Source organism: Phyllosticta citribraziliensis (genome assembly GCF_038025025.1).
Source record: "Phyllosticta citribraziliensis strain CPC 17464 chromosome Unknown J3D65scaffold_7, whole genome shotgun sequence".
NCBI classification, from domain to species: Eukaryota; Fungi; Ascomycota; class Dothideomycetes; order Botryosphaeriales; family Phyllostictaceae; genus Phyllosticta; species Phyllosticta citribraziliensis.
Genome location: NW_027117344.1, coordinates 1,196,594 through 1,209,898, shown reverse-complemented (window position 1 = coordinate 1,209,898; position 13,305 = coordinate 1,196,594). Strand labels below are relative to the sequence as shown.

At 55.8% G+C, this 13,305-nt stretch overlaps 6 protein-coding genes and 1 non-coding gene across 7 annotated transcripts; 3 read left to right on the top strand and 4 right to left on the bottom strand.

The window, feature by feature from the left end:
- Positions 1-233: 233 nt before the first annotated feature.
- J3D65DRAFT_t82 lies at positions 234-305 on the bottom strand. Its single transcript has one exon. It is a non-coding gene; the product is annotated as a tRNA-Met (tRNA).
- Positions 306-1,797: 1,492 nt separating this feature from the next.
- J3D65DRAFT_646353 (uncharacterized protein) lies at positions 1,798-3,191 on the top strand (the record flags this gene model as incomplete). The annotated part of the gene is made up of 3 exons (XM_066802271.1): positions 1,798-1,861; positions 1,943-2,735; positions 2,783-3,191. The coding sequence occupies 3 exons, from the start codon at positions 1,798-1,800 to the stop codon at positions 3,189-3,191; spliced, it is 1,266 nt and encodes a 421-aa protein (XP_066654552.1).
- Positions 2,921-4,672, bottom strand: J3D65DRAFT_627543 (uncharacterized protein). The gene is made up of 2 exons (XM_066800552.1): positions 3,744-4,672; positions 2,921-3,680 (listed from the first exon to the last, which is right to left on the bottom strand). The coding sequence occupies exons 1-2, from the start codon at positions 4,656-4,658 to the stop codon at positions 3,363-3,365; spliced, it is 1,233 nt and encodes a 410-aa protein (XP_066654551.1). The 5' UTR covers positions 4,659-4,672; the 3' UTR covers positions 2,921-3,362.
- A 152-nt stretch (positions 4,673-4,824) lies between these two features.
- J3D65DRAFT_627542 (Prefoldin) lies at positions 4,825-5,898 on the top strand. The gene is made up of 3 exons (XM_066800551.1): positions 4,825-4,871; positions 4,935-5,099; positions 5,237-5,898. The coding sequence occupies exons 1-3, from the start codon at positions 4,838-4,840 to the stop codon at positions 5,527-5,529; spliced, it is 492 nt and encodes a 163-aa protein (XP_066654550.1). The 5' UTR covers positions 4,825-4,837; the 3' UTR covers positions 5,530-5,898.
- J3D65DRAFT_627538 (uncharacterized protein) lies at positions 5,766-8,221 on the bottom strand. The gene is made up of 3 exons (XM_066800549.1): positions 8,080-8,221; positions 8,004-8,029; positions 5,766-7,888 (listed from the first exon to the last, which is right to left on the bottom strand). The coding sequence occupies exons 1-3, from the start codon at positions 8,085-8,087 to the stop codon at positions 5,916-5,918; spliced, it is 2,007 nt and encodes a 668-aa protein (XP_066654549.1). The 5' UTR covers positions 8,088-8,221; the 3' UTR covers positions 5,766-5,915.
- A 1,460-nt stretch (positions 8,222-9,681) lies between these two features.
- Positions 9,682-10,321, top strand: J3D65DRAFT_554774 (mitochondrial 54S ribosomal protein uL23m; the record flags this gene model as incomplete). Its single annotated transcript, XM_066797202.1, has 2 exons — positions 9,682-9,992; positions 10,087-10,321. Coding segments are annotated over 2 exons (546 nt in total), but the record flags the coding sequence as incomplete, so codon positions are not given.
- Positions 10,322-11,217: 896 nt separating this feature from the next.
- On the bottom strand, positions 11,218-12,933 carry J3D65DRAFT_646351 (sphingoid long chain base kinase-like protein; the record flags this gene model as incomplete). Its single annotated transcript, XM_066802270.1, has 2 exons — positions 11,218-12,548; positions 12,720-12,933. 2 exons carry the CDS (start codon positions 12,931-12,933, stop codon positions 11,218-11,220), a joined length of 1,545 nt encoding a protein of 514 aa, XP_066654547.1.
- Between the last annotated feature and the right edge of the window lie 372 nt (positions 12,934-13,305).

The following is a 13,305-nucleotide window of genomic DNA, read 5'->3' as shown; positions in this document are numbered from 1 at the left end:
CACAACATCGAATGATTGGTGCTTCGTGAGACGAGCATCAGGCAAAAGCACGAGCCTTGTCAAAGTAACAAGGGCACGTGGCGTTCTGTGCGGCTTTGTTGACTGATGTCATCATGATGAGCAACAACGGAATAATTCAAAGACTAAATAAAAAAAATATTAAAAAAAGAGCCGAGCGTGGCAAAAGCGACTCGAACGCCGGTCTGTTGAAACGCAAAAAGACAATTCTCGAGTAGCTGAAAGTGGTTTCGATCCACTGTCCTCCGGGTTATGAGCCCGGCGCGCTTCCGCTGCGCCATTCAGCTTATTGTTGAAACCAAGCATGCTCAATTAAAATATATACTTTCAATGCAGAGACTCATAACTCCACCCACAAGGCACAATCTCCAGCATGTCTCTCACTCACGCCATTTAAGGACCTGATTGCAGTCGTTCCATGTGATCGTCGACTGCGCTCAAGAGATTGAGGTAGATGCGGGCGATTCTTTGAAAGGCCAAGCAATCGGTCCTGCCAATAACATAGTTCAAATTTCCGGCCTTGAAGATTAATGCCCCGACGACGACGGCGGCCCAGCGCTCTGGCACCTCTCACGCTCGCTAAGCTCTTCATTCTTCATCAAGACTTCATCAAGACAAGGGATCACATGCAAATGACTCGTCTACCCTTCAAAGAGCCTGATGAATTGGTAGATGCGTATTTCCTGCATGGGCGGAGGGGGTTACCAAGAACCCGCCGCCGGTTTGAATGCTCCAAGGCCTGCGCCGTGAAGAGAGAGGCAGAAGAAAAAGGGAAACTGAAAGGAGTGAGACATCGTTGACTGTCATAGTCGCGCCTATGGAGCAGTCATCTGCTGTTACAGTGACGCCGAGGTAAAGAACAGTCGTCGCCTTTCTTTATTGCCCCCAACGAGGACCCTGCGCCGACGCACGTTTTGCAGACGTGCGTACGCTCGAGGGTCCAATAGTCCAGCCTTTCGCAGAGGGAGCAGACCCAGACCAGGCCGCATCGAGCGCAAACGCCGTCGGGTGCCTGGGGGCCAACTTGCCAGGCCAATGGGCGGCCGCGCAATTGATATCCCTCGCCAAAAGAGACCAACCAAGACGGCCAGACTTCAACGTCCAAAGGGGACCAAGATGCCACGCGCCGCGTGCCTCGCCAGCAGAGGCATGGCCGCCCTTTGGCCGCTTTCCCCGGCTTTTCCAGGTCGAAAACCCTACGACATTGGCCGCTCGATTCGTCGGGTCCGTGTGACACGACGCCTCTTCACCTTATCAACTCAGCTCCTCCCTCCGGATTCTGCTTTATATGAAGAAGACGATCAGGTCTTCTGCGCCTCCGCTCCCCTCCACACCACGAAGCACCTCCACCTCCTCCTCATCGCCCACCCGGCCGCCCAGGCAGCCCACCACCTTGCTGCAAACGGCTAGCGCCCGCATCCACCGAGAAGGTCCACGCGCCGACCCGTCGCCCGGGATTGTCTCCTGCCGTCTCCCGAGTCGCGAACGACGTCTCGTGTGCTCTGATACCGCCGGTAACAAGTCGAGCTGCTGTTTAGGCCCGCCAGGCTGAGAGCGCCAAAAGCCTTGGACGTAATCTTTGCCGCTCCGAGTGGAGAAAGAGGGGTTTGGGACAATAGTAAAGAGCTCGGTACTCGGTAGATAAAAAAAAAAAAAGGAGGGGAGAGGCACCTGCTGCTATATTTCTTCGAGCCTGACTGCTGCGCGCCGAGGACAATTTATTCGTGGACGACAACTCCAGAGGCGCAACCATAGCAGTGAATGAACGCTCCCACCAACATGGCGCAAGCTTCAGCATCCTTTTCCGAAGCGCTGTCTTCAGCAGCAACACAAGCAATGGCAAGTCTCCAGGGCCTCGCCAACAAAGCGGAACCGTATCTCGAGACGCTCCTTGCGTTGGCCAGACAGCATCCACGACGCGCAGCCGCGGGAGCATTCGTCGGCTACATCGTCCTCTGCCACGCGCTGCGCTTCCGACGCACGCGCAAGAAGCTGGCCTCATATCCGTACCGCACGCGCGCCGACTACCGCCACATGACGACCGAGCACGCCTTCGAGATCCAAAAGTACCTGTACGAGCTCGAGTTCCCGTTTGTGACCAACAAGGCCCTCGAGTTTGCGCTGTTCCGCACCTATGGCATCCCGTCCATCAGCCGGCTGCTGCTGGCGACCAAGCAGCTGTCGACGCCCGAGCACGCGCCCAAGCGCTACATTGACACCGAGGTCATCATCGGCGAATTCATGTCGTTTGCGCCGGGCTCCGAGCGCGCCAACACGGCCATTGCCCGCATGAACTACATCCACAGCATGTACCAGGCGAGCGGCAAAATCTCGAATGCCGACTTGCTGTACACGCTCGCGCTGTTTGCGCTCGAACCGGTGCGCTGGATTGACCGCTGCGAGTGGAGGAAGGTGACTGACTTGGAGCGTTGCGCCTTCGGCACCTTCTGGAAGAGCATGGGCGATGCCATGGAGATTTCGTACGACGAGCTGAGGAGTGCAGGCAGTGGATGGACCGATGGCCTGCACTGGTTGGAAGAGGTTGAAGAGTGGGCCAAAAAGTATGAAGAGACGGACATGGTGCCGGACGTGGCCAACAAGAAGACGGCGGACGAAACCACTGCCATTCTGCTGTGGGATGTGCCCAAGGCAATGTACCCCTTTGCGTACAAAGTTGTGTCGGCGTTGATGGACGATCGCCTTCGCAAGGCTATGATGTGGGTGAATTGACGTGCAAAATGTGCTCGGTGCTGATTGAATTTAGGTACGACGCTCCATCAGCGACATTCCAAAAGAACGTCTATTTGACCTTTCGAATTCGTGCCTTTTTCTTGCGCCATTTCGCGCTCCCTCGTCCGTGGTTTCTGCGGTTCCAGAGAATTGCCGAGGAACCCAACAAGAACGGCAAGACATACTTGCTGGAATGGCCAAACGAGCCATGGTACTTGGAGCCCACCTTCCTCAACCGCTGGGGACCAAAGGCATGGTTCAGGTGGGCAATCGGCCGGCCTTATCCTAGTGTCGGAAAGTATGGGTCGGAGGGATTTGACATTCAGCGCGTCGGTCCAAAGACTTTTGAAGGCAAAGGGCTGCCAGAGATTGATAAGACAAAGTCAAAGCTTCTGGCGCAAGGACGTAGCGGTTGCCCCTTTGCTTTTGCTGGAAAGCCTTGACTGTTGGACACGGCTCGAGTGTTGAAAGGAATGACAGTTCCGGGGTCTATATGCAGTGGTGGACGACAGCTCCCGCAACTGCGATAGTGAATGTCAGCTCTCTGGGTACAGCCGCAATGCCAGAAGTTGTCATTCCAGTTGAAACCGACTTTGGGCCTATCATGTGGCTCGTTATGAAGCCTTTGCGCCTCCTCTCTTATGAAGACTTTGGAGCTCTTCCGACCGCCTTTCGGGGTATCCCCATGCCGTCTTCTTCTTAACAAAGTCTGATCGAGCTTTCAGCACTTCCCAATAATGGTCGCCCAGGATTGATCCACGTTCCAAGCCTTGTTCGTCCTCAACCGAGTTGATCTGCGCCAACTGCGCGTTTAAAGAAAGATTTTTCGTTCGAGTGATGTGGGCCATCAGTTTCACACAAATTTCCCGACGCGCCGCAAGATCTCTCAAGGCGCTTCTGGCGATGGTGTCAAATTGGAACCAGTAATTTACCTGACGCCACTCATCAGTATCATGTAGAAGCTCGAATTTCAGCAAAGCGACCGAGGTACTAACCGATGCCGAAATCGAGTTGATGTCTTCACTCTTGAAACTGTGCCACCAACCCTCAGGAATGAACAGAGACTGACCCCTCGAGATTTGGCCCTCAAATATCTCAATGTCGGGGTCCTGGTTTTCCCAAACTGCCCGATACAAGTCCTGTCTCTGCGAGGAAACCATCATCTCTTCAGTGCGGATTCTGCCTCTGGGGTCGCCCTCATCGCCCACGTGCTTGCTGTAAACCTTTAGCCCCGTGTCAGGGGACATGATGCGGACCTTTTTGGAGCCGGCAAGCTGGTGGAAATAGTTGTGGTTGGGGTCGCGGTGAAGCGGCGTGTATGTCGGCGGAGTACCGATCCAAATATTGCGGCCATAAACGTGACGGCCCGACGAATACTTTTTCAGAAATCTTGGGAAGAAGTCGAGGTCCTTTCGCAGGCTATTCGGAAAAGAGGTGAAGTCACATTGCGCGAGGTAGAGATTGAAATTCTTGGAGGGCGCCTCGACGAAGCTGGCGAACGTGGCCAAGGGAGCTTGAAAACGCTTGAACGTCAAACTGCCACTCGATGGGTCTACGCCTAAGTACTCGAGCGGAACCAGCGATGTGCCTCCCTTCTCTTTGAAAAGATTCGTCTTCAAAAGGCTCTGTGCCGCAGCTGAGCCTTTTGTTTGAAACCACCTGTAGAACGCCGGCGACGTCTCGATGTGAGAAGACTTGACCCGGGAAGGTTTGTTCAAGTCGCATGCAAGTGTGTTCATTCCTGGTTCGTTCAGCTCAGCCGGTAGTGGCAAAGGTTTGATCGAGCGGCGACTGGTTTTAGGAATGATGAATTCGGATAGAGGTGAGGAGCCGATTCGGCGAACTTGCTGGCGCCGAGTCCTCACGCTTGCCTGTGGCCTGGGAGATAGCCGTCCCACCAGACAGACCATTGTGCACGGGAAGGGGTTGCTGGTCGAGAAGAACCGGTGACGGCGTTGACGTCGAAGCAATATCCTGCATCTGACTCGGTCGAGCTCCGCCACATGCAACAACATGACTCAATCGAAATTTCAACACCAAGTAACTGCATCATCGCCTGTTCCAGCTTCGCCGACACCCCCGACAATCCATGGCATCTTCAAGCGAAAAGGGCGGCCAGACCGGTAACTTGGGCCCTTGCTACCATGGTCTACAGGAGCAGCACCTCTGACAATTGAAACTTCCAGTCGACCTGGCCTCCCTCTCTGTCCAGCAGCTGTCGCAGCTCAAGAAGCAGCTCGACTCCGAGCTCGAGCACCTTACCGGCTCCTTCCAATCCCTTCGCGGCGCGCAGACTCGCTTTCGCGATTGTCTCAAGTCCATCAACACGGGCGTCTCGTCTGGCTCCACCGGTACGCTGCTTGCGCATCGCTCCACGCCCGCACTCCGCACTCCGCCGATATCCCCTTGAGACCTGCCCTCTCGCCGCGCCATGCGCCTTTGGCACCCACACACAGCATGCTGACTCGCGCCTCGACGGCCTCCGTAGACAAACCCATTCTCGTCCCTCTCACTTCGTCCCTCTACGTCCCCGGCACGCTCGCCAACCTGAGCAGCGTCATCGTCGATATCGGGACGGGCTTCTACGTCGAAAAGAGCACAACCGACGCCGCCGACTTCTACGACCGTAAGATCAAGGACCTCGAAAAGAACCTCAAGGATCTCGAGGCAATCGTCAATGGCAAGAGCGGCAACCTTCGCGTTGTTGAGGATGTACTAAGGCAAAAGGTCCTCGCGGCTCAGGGGCAGACGGGAACTCAGGCTGCTGCTGCGGCATCGTGAGAGAAAGACACTATTTGTCGATATGGAAATGCGAAGTTTGGACAAGAGGAGACGGGCTAGAGCACACGTCTTGTGGATGATAACAAGTTCTTGATGTGGCAAGATGTCATTTCAAAGCGATCGAGTTTAATTGGTATCACAGTGGGCATTGAAAGAAACGAGACCTACTGCGAGTACGAGTGCATCTAGAAAGCATTCATTCGCTGAGGTAGCTGCGCTGAAGGAAAATTCACAAACTGCTTTGACTATCTCAAGGAGCATCAATTTACTACCATCACTGCGATTAGGGGGGATTCATTCAATGTTGACGCTAGACTTATGGAGTCTCATTTGTTTTGACACCCACTGTGGTGCCTTCGAAATGAAAAGACTAACTAATGCATGGCTCAAGAAAGAGCAGATCCGTCAACGACGACGTCGTGAAGACCATGGAGCAGCCTCAGCAACTGTACAAGTCCAGGGTAGTCCGTGTCTCCCTCCGAGCACTGAGAGTCGAATCCGTTCGGAAATAACTCACTGATTGGGTTGCTCAATTTGCCCCAGTCTGCCAGCTCTCCAACCTTGACGTGAGCGTTGGATTCGAGGAGGTACGCATGACAACTGTTGACCACACTCAAAGACCACTTGGGCTTCTCACGTGCCATTCCTCCTCCGACGTTGGACGCTCCGTATCCTTCGACTACATCCACAGCCCAGTAGCCGAACCGAGTTTCAAGGCGCCAAACTCGCTTCTGGGACACTGAGAGCAGAGGGACAGCAGCGCCTTGGTTGCCTTGAAGAGGGACGACGACGAAGTTCTGGCTTTTGGTGTTGATGCTTAAGGTCTCTGGGAAGTTGCGATATTCCTTGGGAAGAGTCGACTCATCAACAGCTTTGGTGGCCGTCATTTCCAGGTGCCAAGCAAATCCTCGACTCAAGTTGACCATGTTGACGTCGAGGAGCCTTCGTGTGTGTGCCCTGTTAGGCTCCGTTCTGTACCAACGACGATGCGTAACTGTTGTCGATCCTTCATCGTACGAGAATTCAAGGTCGACCATCAATTGGCCACGCTGGCCTGGATCGTCGAGCTTGAGAGTTGCAGCGTAGATTGGCTTACGTTCCAAGTCGGCAGGTGTCTGCGACGCAGCGAGAAGATGGGTTGCCTGAGAGACGCGCTGAAGAAGAGTTGACTGTGTCTTTGAGTCACCGATTTCATCTGTCACGAATGCTTCCAATTCATCCGAATCCACCATGTCTTGAAAAGCGGCATAATCGAACTCTGCCACGTTTCCGGGATACCTAGTCATGGCAAACCTGCCCAGATGGATTCGAAGGGAGAGGTTGCTGCGGTAATATTGAGATCGACTGGTCATCGCTGCAATCTGCTCGAGCAAGCTTTCCATCGCATCCTTTCCAGTATCTTTGGCGAACGTAACAGGATTAGCCAGTGTGACGAATGCTGCAAGCTTGCCAATAGACTCGCCCGAGTTCCCGAAGCAATCCTCGGTGCGAACGCTGGGCAAGTCCAAATCATCGGCGACATCGATGATGTGGAGAGGTTCGGCTTCGAAACGCTTTGCTTCCGCTTGGGTTTGGATGTGGCGCAATCTTTCAGCGGCAGCGCTAATGTCTTGCTCTTTTTCTCCTTCAAGCTTGAACTCAAAGTGGTTGCCGACTCTTTCGCATGTAATCCAACAGCAATGCTGCGTGCGAATATCATCCAATACCCTGCAATCTGACCCGAGCATGCGGTCAGGCGAAATCTCTGACGGCCAAGGCACGCGTCTGGTGATTGCTGGGGCTGGGAGATCATCCGGGCGAGGTGTCAAAAACTGGCGTCTGATTTCTGCCTGTCGCTGTTCCTTCGCGCGCTTCTTTTCGACATGGGGGATGAATCCGCCTGGTCCGTCAGGCCAAACTTGACGTGGGGTAGTCATGGTGCGTTGTCGAGGACGGCCGACGCGGCCAGCTCCATGCGGAGGAGCGGTGGTGGCGGTGGAATAACGAGTGCCTGAAGCTTGGCCTCGGGGAGCATAGCCACCTCTATGCGGAGGAGTGACGGCGGTGGAGCGAGCGGCTTGAGCTTGGCCTCGGGGAGCATAGCCACCTCTATGCGGAGGAGTGACGGCGGTTGGGCGAGCGCCTTGAGCTTGGACTCGGGGGACATGGCCACCTCTATGCGGAGGAATGACGGCGGTGGAGCGAGCGCCTTGAGCTTGGGCTTGGGCTCGGGGGCCATGGCCAGCTCCACGCGGACGAGCAGTGGTCGTGGAGCGAGTCTCTTGAGCTTGGGCTAGGGGGGCGCGGCCTGGACCTCCTCGAGTTGAGGGAGGTGAGCGAGTTGGGCGCGTTGACGTGTCGCTCCAGTCGACGCTCCAGTCTAAAGTAGGTCAGCGTTTGAGAAGCATTCAAGGGCAGGCGTGGCTTCTGGCCGGTCGGCGATGGCTGAGAGTACAAGCTGGGGCCGATGTGGCACAGGCGAGTGGAGGTCTTACCATGGTCATCGTCTCTCCTCTTGAAGCTGAGCAGGTGTCAGTGATTGCCGAGCGTTGGGACTCAGAGAACACGTACCTCCTCATGGCTGCTGCGGGCCAGCCAGGGACAGCGAAGCGAACGGGGGGCGGTAGAGTTGGGGATGGAAGTGGAAGAGGTTGAGGAGGGGTGGGTGGAGTTGACGTCGCAAGTGCCGAGGGGCAGCCATGGTGTTTGGAAGGCGCCGGCGGGCACCTCTTCGACGACTAAGCGGGTCGATCGACACCGCAAACCCTGAGCCAGTCGAGAAGAGGGGGGTGGCGCCTCTTTTATATCAAGCCTCCCTTGGAATCACAAGCAGACACCCCCTTTGCATATGCTTAAACAACTGCATGTGCATGCACGTGCCCCCTGTGACGACACATATGCCCCCTGTGATAGCACATGAGCCCCCTGTGACATCGCATTTGCCCCCTGTGGACAGGAACACATGTAGCTTCAGGAGAGCATGAAAGTCGCATGTGAAAAACGCATGTCTGGTTTCTGTAGAGGCAGATGATGCTTGACAACTGAGAAGAAGCCTGTTCCTGCCTGGGCTCCCCCAAACCTCCCACCACATTTTCCTGGCTCTTACATGTACCTGTCAGCTGAAAAAGAAGGCTGCTGATGCTAGCAAGATATCAACGAGGTTACGACTTCAGTCTCTTCGACGTGACTTCCGCTCTGTTGCAGGCTGCTCGACGTTCATGTAGAGCAGCGGGTGCGTGTGGAATGGACAGAACAGCATGTGATGGTTCAATCGACTTTCAGGCAGTGTGATGGGTCTGGTTCCAGTTGGGGAAACGAATGGCAGGATTCAATGAGGCAGATGTGCATTGGGTGCAGAAACAAATCGAGACCCCCTGCCACTGCTGCTGCTGCATGCATGCTAGAAGCGTTCGTTCAACACCATAGTTGCGTCTAGGCCTCTGTCGTTTGCCTTCGCAATAACGCTTGGAGAGCAATCGTGTGCCAGCAAAGATGCGTTGAGGGAGCTGTCGTCCGCCATCCTAGATAGGCCTGGGAGCTGCTGTTTGTGGCTGCGGATGGACCCAGGGATTCTCATTTCTTTCAACACGCACTGTGGCTATGCATCAAGAGAGCGCGCTCACGGCTCGAGAGCCAACTAAGCTTGCGACCCATCGAGGCTTGAAGATGATATAAAATTCGTGCCCTGTAGATCTGTAAAATTAGCGCGTAAATACCTACTGCTGGCCCTTCGTAGACGTTTGAATGCTCTTGAATACTCTGATCAGGGCATTCGAGTGCTGTCTATCAGTTGTTCGTCAAAGCGGATGACATCTTCCTCTCTCCCTCAGTTGTTGTTGTTGTTGTTGTTTTGTGCCGCGGCTTTGGCTACACCAGGCCTTGGATTCTGCCAACGCGCTCTCGCCGCCCCCGTCACCGCATCCCAAAAACTCCCCACAGCACACGCCTATCCTCCGCCTCCAAGCTCCGCATTGAACCCTCGAGACCCCCGAACGCTCCTCGTCCGGCACAATGACTACCGCGGCTACGACAAGACTGGCATCGAGGCTCCTCGAGCCCTTTGCGCCCTTCCGGGTCGGCAAGAAGCAGGTCTTCATGTACGGCGCCAACTCCCTCCGACCACCTCGCGCATGCATCAGGGCAGACAGCTAATCAGTCGCGCCGACGCGCGCGCGCCGCTTCCACAGGCCCATGTTCACCATAACGCTGGTGCGAACGCCATTCCTGCCGCCCAACTTTGCCAAATTCCTCGTGCCGCTGCACTTCAACAAGCTGGACATGCGCGACTACCTGTGGCACGTCTACGGCATCGAGACCGTGGGGACGATTCGGTCGTATGTGCAGCAGCAGCCGCTGCGGATGGACAAGCCCGGCGAGCCGCTGCCTCGCCAGCGCCATTGGTACCGCGAGCGCTCCATCAAGAAGATGACGGTCGAGATGGAGCAGCCGTTCGTGTGGCCCGAGCAGCCCGAGGACCTGAGCCCGTACGTCTCCTCCGTCTTGCTGCTCTTTACCTGTGTTACTTTGCAGGCTGTCAGAACAATCGCTCTCATTGACAACGGCTAACCCCGGAAACAGCTGGTCCCACGATCTCTACCATGCCGCCGAGAAGTACAGAGACACAGAGCAGTCGAAAGAAGACGACAGACACGCCAAGCCGAGAGACGTGAAGACACTAAGGCAGCAGGCTGAGGAGCTGCTCAGTGGCAAGGCAAAATGGCAACCGGGCAGGTCGTTCCAGATTAGAGATTCAGCGGAGCCCTCGGCGGAGGCTCAGGCAGAGAAGGGCCTCTCCAAGCGGACGAGCCCGTGAGCTGAGGGAGACGGCATGTCTTTGCAAGCAAAGCAAGTCAGTCGTCCCGGGCGAGATTCTGGAGCGCGATCCAGGATGATGGGCGATGAAGAAGATACCTCTGGAACGAATTGTGGCGGTATTTACGGTGTATCAAAAGGACCCACATCTCTGTATTTTCTGTTTGGGACGGTTGGAGAACATCCAGAGGCTTGTAAGGAGTCCACCCAGCAAGGGCGCTTGTTTGGACGTCAGCCTTGATCATACGCGACGCGAAGAGAAGTCGACGACGAGTTGCGCCTGAGCATCGTTCGACTGGCTGTCGCAGGAACCCGCACAAGGCTTGAGAGGAGGCCACTCAAACGAGGGCGACGTGAAACCGCCAAAGGGCAGTGCACAAAAGGAGAATCCAATAAATCTTAAATAGGTAGAAAAAGCGTTATAACTTCCCGTTGGCTGCGCATTTTGACTGGCTTCATAAACGGAAAGTAGGGGAATACATGTAGCTACTCCGTTCACCTGAGGAACGAAAGCTTGAGCAAGAAGTGGGGAGGGTATCTCTTTCACTATGTAAGGTACCCAGAGATGCTATGCAGACGCCAAACAACGTCTCTGAGTCCCCTGCGCCGAAGCATTCTCAACAGAGCAAGGGAAAGAAGGAAAACAATGTCCCGTCCCATTACCAACAACGAACTGAGTACTCCGTTTTGAAAGCAGTCCCAACGAGGCCTTCAGCGGGCGTCAAAAGAAATGACAGTGCTCTGGTCACAGGTGGTGTACGACAGCTTCCTGGATCCCGCAGCAGGGCCAGAAGTTGCCGATCCCTTGATGCCCACTTCGCCTCCATCCTTCTCCAAATTCGCCGATTAGAACTATGCGCCACGACGTGCGTCTCCCCGTCACCGCACTGCCCCCAATCAGGCCGGACCCTTAGCCTCGTACAAATGTCCCGTCTTGCTCAAGACGGTGCCCAAGCCTCGGTGGACCTCAGCCTGGAAGGGCTCAAATGGGACGCGCTCGCCGTCGATGCTGATATAGCCATCCTTTTGGTCCCGCGGAACAATGCGGTATCCCGAAATTTTGCGGTAGCTGACATGGGGCAGGTCGAAGAACGTCATGCTCTCGACGGCAAGCATCGTGTTGAAGGCTTTGGAGCGCGGTATATCGCCGTCGATGCAAACCAGGTCGAGGCAGCCGTCCGACGGCAGCGCTGCCTGGAAGAAATTGGCGTCGGGGGACATGTATGCCATGTTGCCCGCGTAAAAGTTGCCCATGTTGTCGTAGGGGTTGGAAGTCCACTCTTCCGGAAGTGCGTCTTTGACGGTGCCAAACCGGAGCGATGGGAGCCCCGTGTTGTCTGGGTCGGAGCTGCGGACTGGGGAGCGATCCTCAGTTCCGTCATTTGGCGGTTTCGCCGCTTCGTGGGCGTAGGCCTGTTTGATGGATGCCTTGTCTTCGATTTCGACTCCGACGGCCAGGTCGCATGGGTACACAGTCTTGTTGATGAGGCGGAGCAAGAAGCCCACTGTGAAGCGCGCAGGGCCCATCCAACGGATATTATCTGTAGCCAGGTCGCTCTCGGCAACAATACCGACTGACTGAGAGAGGAAAGATAGGTAGCGTCGATCACCCTGCGTAATCGAAACCAGATCCATGGGAGTTCGTAGGCCCTTGACGACTGCAAGAGCGGCAGCGCTGCAGCTGTTTGTTCCGTTCAAGTTCAAGCTCATGGCATTCCCACTTCCGCAAGGCAGCTGGACAACTGCGAGTTTCTGAAGAGCTTTGGCAGCATTCTTCTTCTTCCCAAGTCCATTGAAGACTTCGTGGGGGATACCATCGCCCGAGCAGCAAGCTACGACGTCCCACTCGCCAATGTCTAGCTTCTCGGCAAGATCGACAGCTTGCCCTTGAAAGTTCGTTTGTTCGACATCAAGCGTACAGCGGGCTGCGGCGAAGATGGGCTCAATCTCCTTGATGTACAGCCTCTGGGCATTACCTTTGCCGCCGAATGGATTGACTAGGACCTTGATGCGCTTTTGCTTCTGTGCCTTGCCATATGCGCGGTCGAGCAGCTGCTGGACCCAGCTCTGCGCATCGTCGCGACTGCTTTTGTTCACGGCGTAGTTGATGTAGGCTGGGCGAAGCACATCCGGGGACTCGGTGCGCGCGTATTGGACGGTGATCTCATGACCAGTGAGTTCTGCCCATAGCACATTGTAGAGCGGGATTGCTAGCGTCGCCTTGGATTCTAGAACGAAGCACGCTCGTCAGCTAACTGGGGCTCAACAGAGGGCGGCGATGAGCGTACTGCACGGAACAAGACCACAGCATTTGGCGGAATCATCGTCGGTCAAAGCTCCATCTGCGGGGCGCGGTTAGCCAATTCTGTCGCTAGAGGAGCTCAAAAGCCGAGCGGTACCGAGGATGAGCAGCGAGTCGCCTTCAATGGTCAGGGTGGTGTCTATGCCGACCTTGAGCATGGCGGGGATGTCGGAAGTGAAGACATCAGGCAGAGGGCGAGGCTCGAGTAGAAAGAGGCCTGGAGGTTGCTGAGGATCTCGGAACGGGTCGTCGCGGGACGACGGCTGACCGGGAGGGTCCTGAAAAGGATTTTGGCTTTGGTCCGAAGTCATGATGGCGGGCGGGAGAGAGCGGCAGGCTCGGGCATGGTGAGGCTCCAAATGGTCTCGGTCATAAATGCGCGCAAGCGACGACACGTCGTGATAAGATTGCGATGGCGGGCGCGGCGGCGGGTCGAAGGGGAGGGAAGGGAAGCGATCCGTCGTCTGCTCCATGTCCGGGTCCCTGGCTGGCGTGCCTGGTCTGGCGTCATACGCCACGCCTCACTCTTTGAACCTGGAGGTTGGATGCTCCCTGTCACGGTCCACCTTTCGGAAATGCTTCTGAGCACTCTGACATGTGTGAGCTTGCCTGTCCATGTCGTGGGTGCCGCCGCAGGCCTCGGAGGCTGACTGGACGGGACGAGGTGGACTCTGGGAGCAGCG

What these genes read in the sequence shown, in the direction of transcription:
- J3D65DRAFT_627538 (XM_066800549.1), bottom strand. An exon ending in GAGGAGAGACGATGACCATG is followed by an intron (nt 7,889 to 8,003) that starts GTAAGACCTCCA and finishes GACCTACTTTAG; the next exon opens with ACTGGAGCGTCGACTGGAGC.
- J3D65DRAFT_627543 (XM_066800552.1), bottom strand. Translation starts at nt 4,658, where the DNA reads ATGGTCTGTCTGGTGGGACGGCTATCTCCCAGGCCACAGGCAAGCGTG. An exon ending in TCAACTCGATTTCGGCATCG is followed by an intron (nt 3,681 to 3,743) that starts GTTAGTACCTCG and finishes GAGTGGCGTCAG; the next exon opens with GTAAATTACTGGTTCCAATT.
- J3D65DRAFT_627542 (XM_066800551.1), top strand. Translation starts at nt 4,838, where the DNA reads ATGGCATCTTCAAGCGAAAAGGGCGGCCAGACCG. An exon ending in CGAAAAGGGCGGCCAGACCG is followed by an intron (nt 4,872 to 4,934) that starts GTAACTTGGGCC and finishes TGAAACTTCCAG; the next exon opens with TCGACCTGGCCTCCCTCTCT. An exon ending in CGTCTCGTCTGGCTCCACCG is followed by an intron (nt 5,100 to 5,236) that starts GTACGCTGCTTG and finishes CGGCCTCCGTAG; the next exon opens with ACAAACCCATTCTCGTCCCT.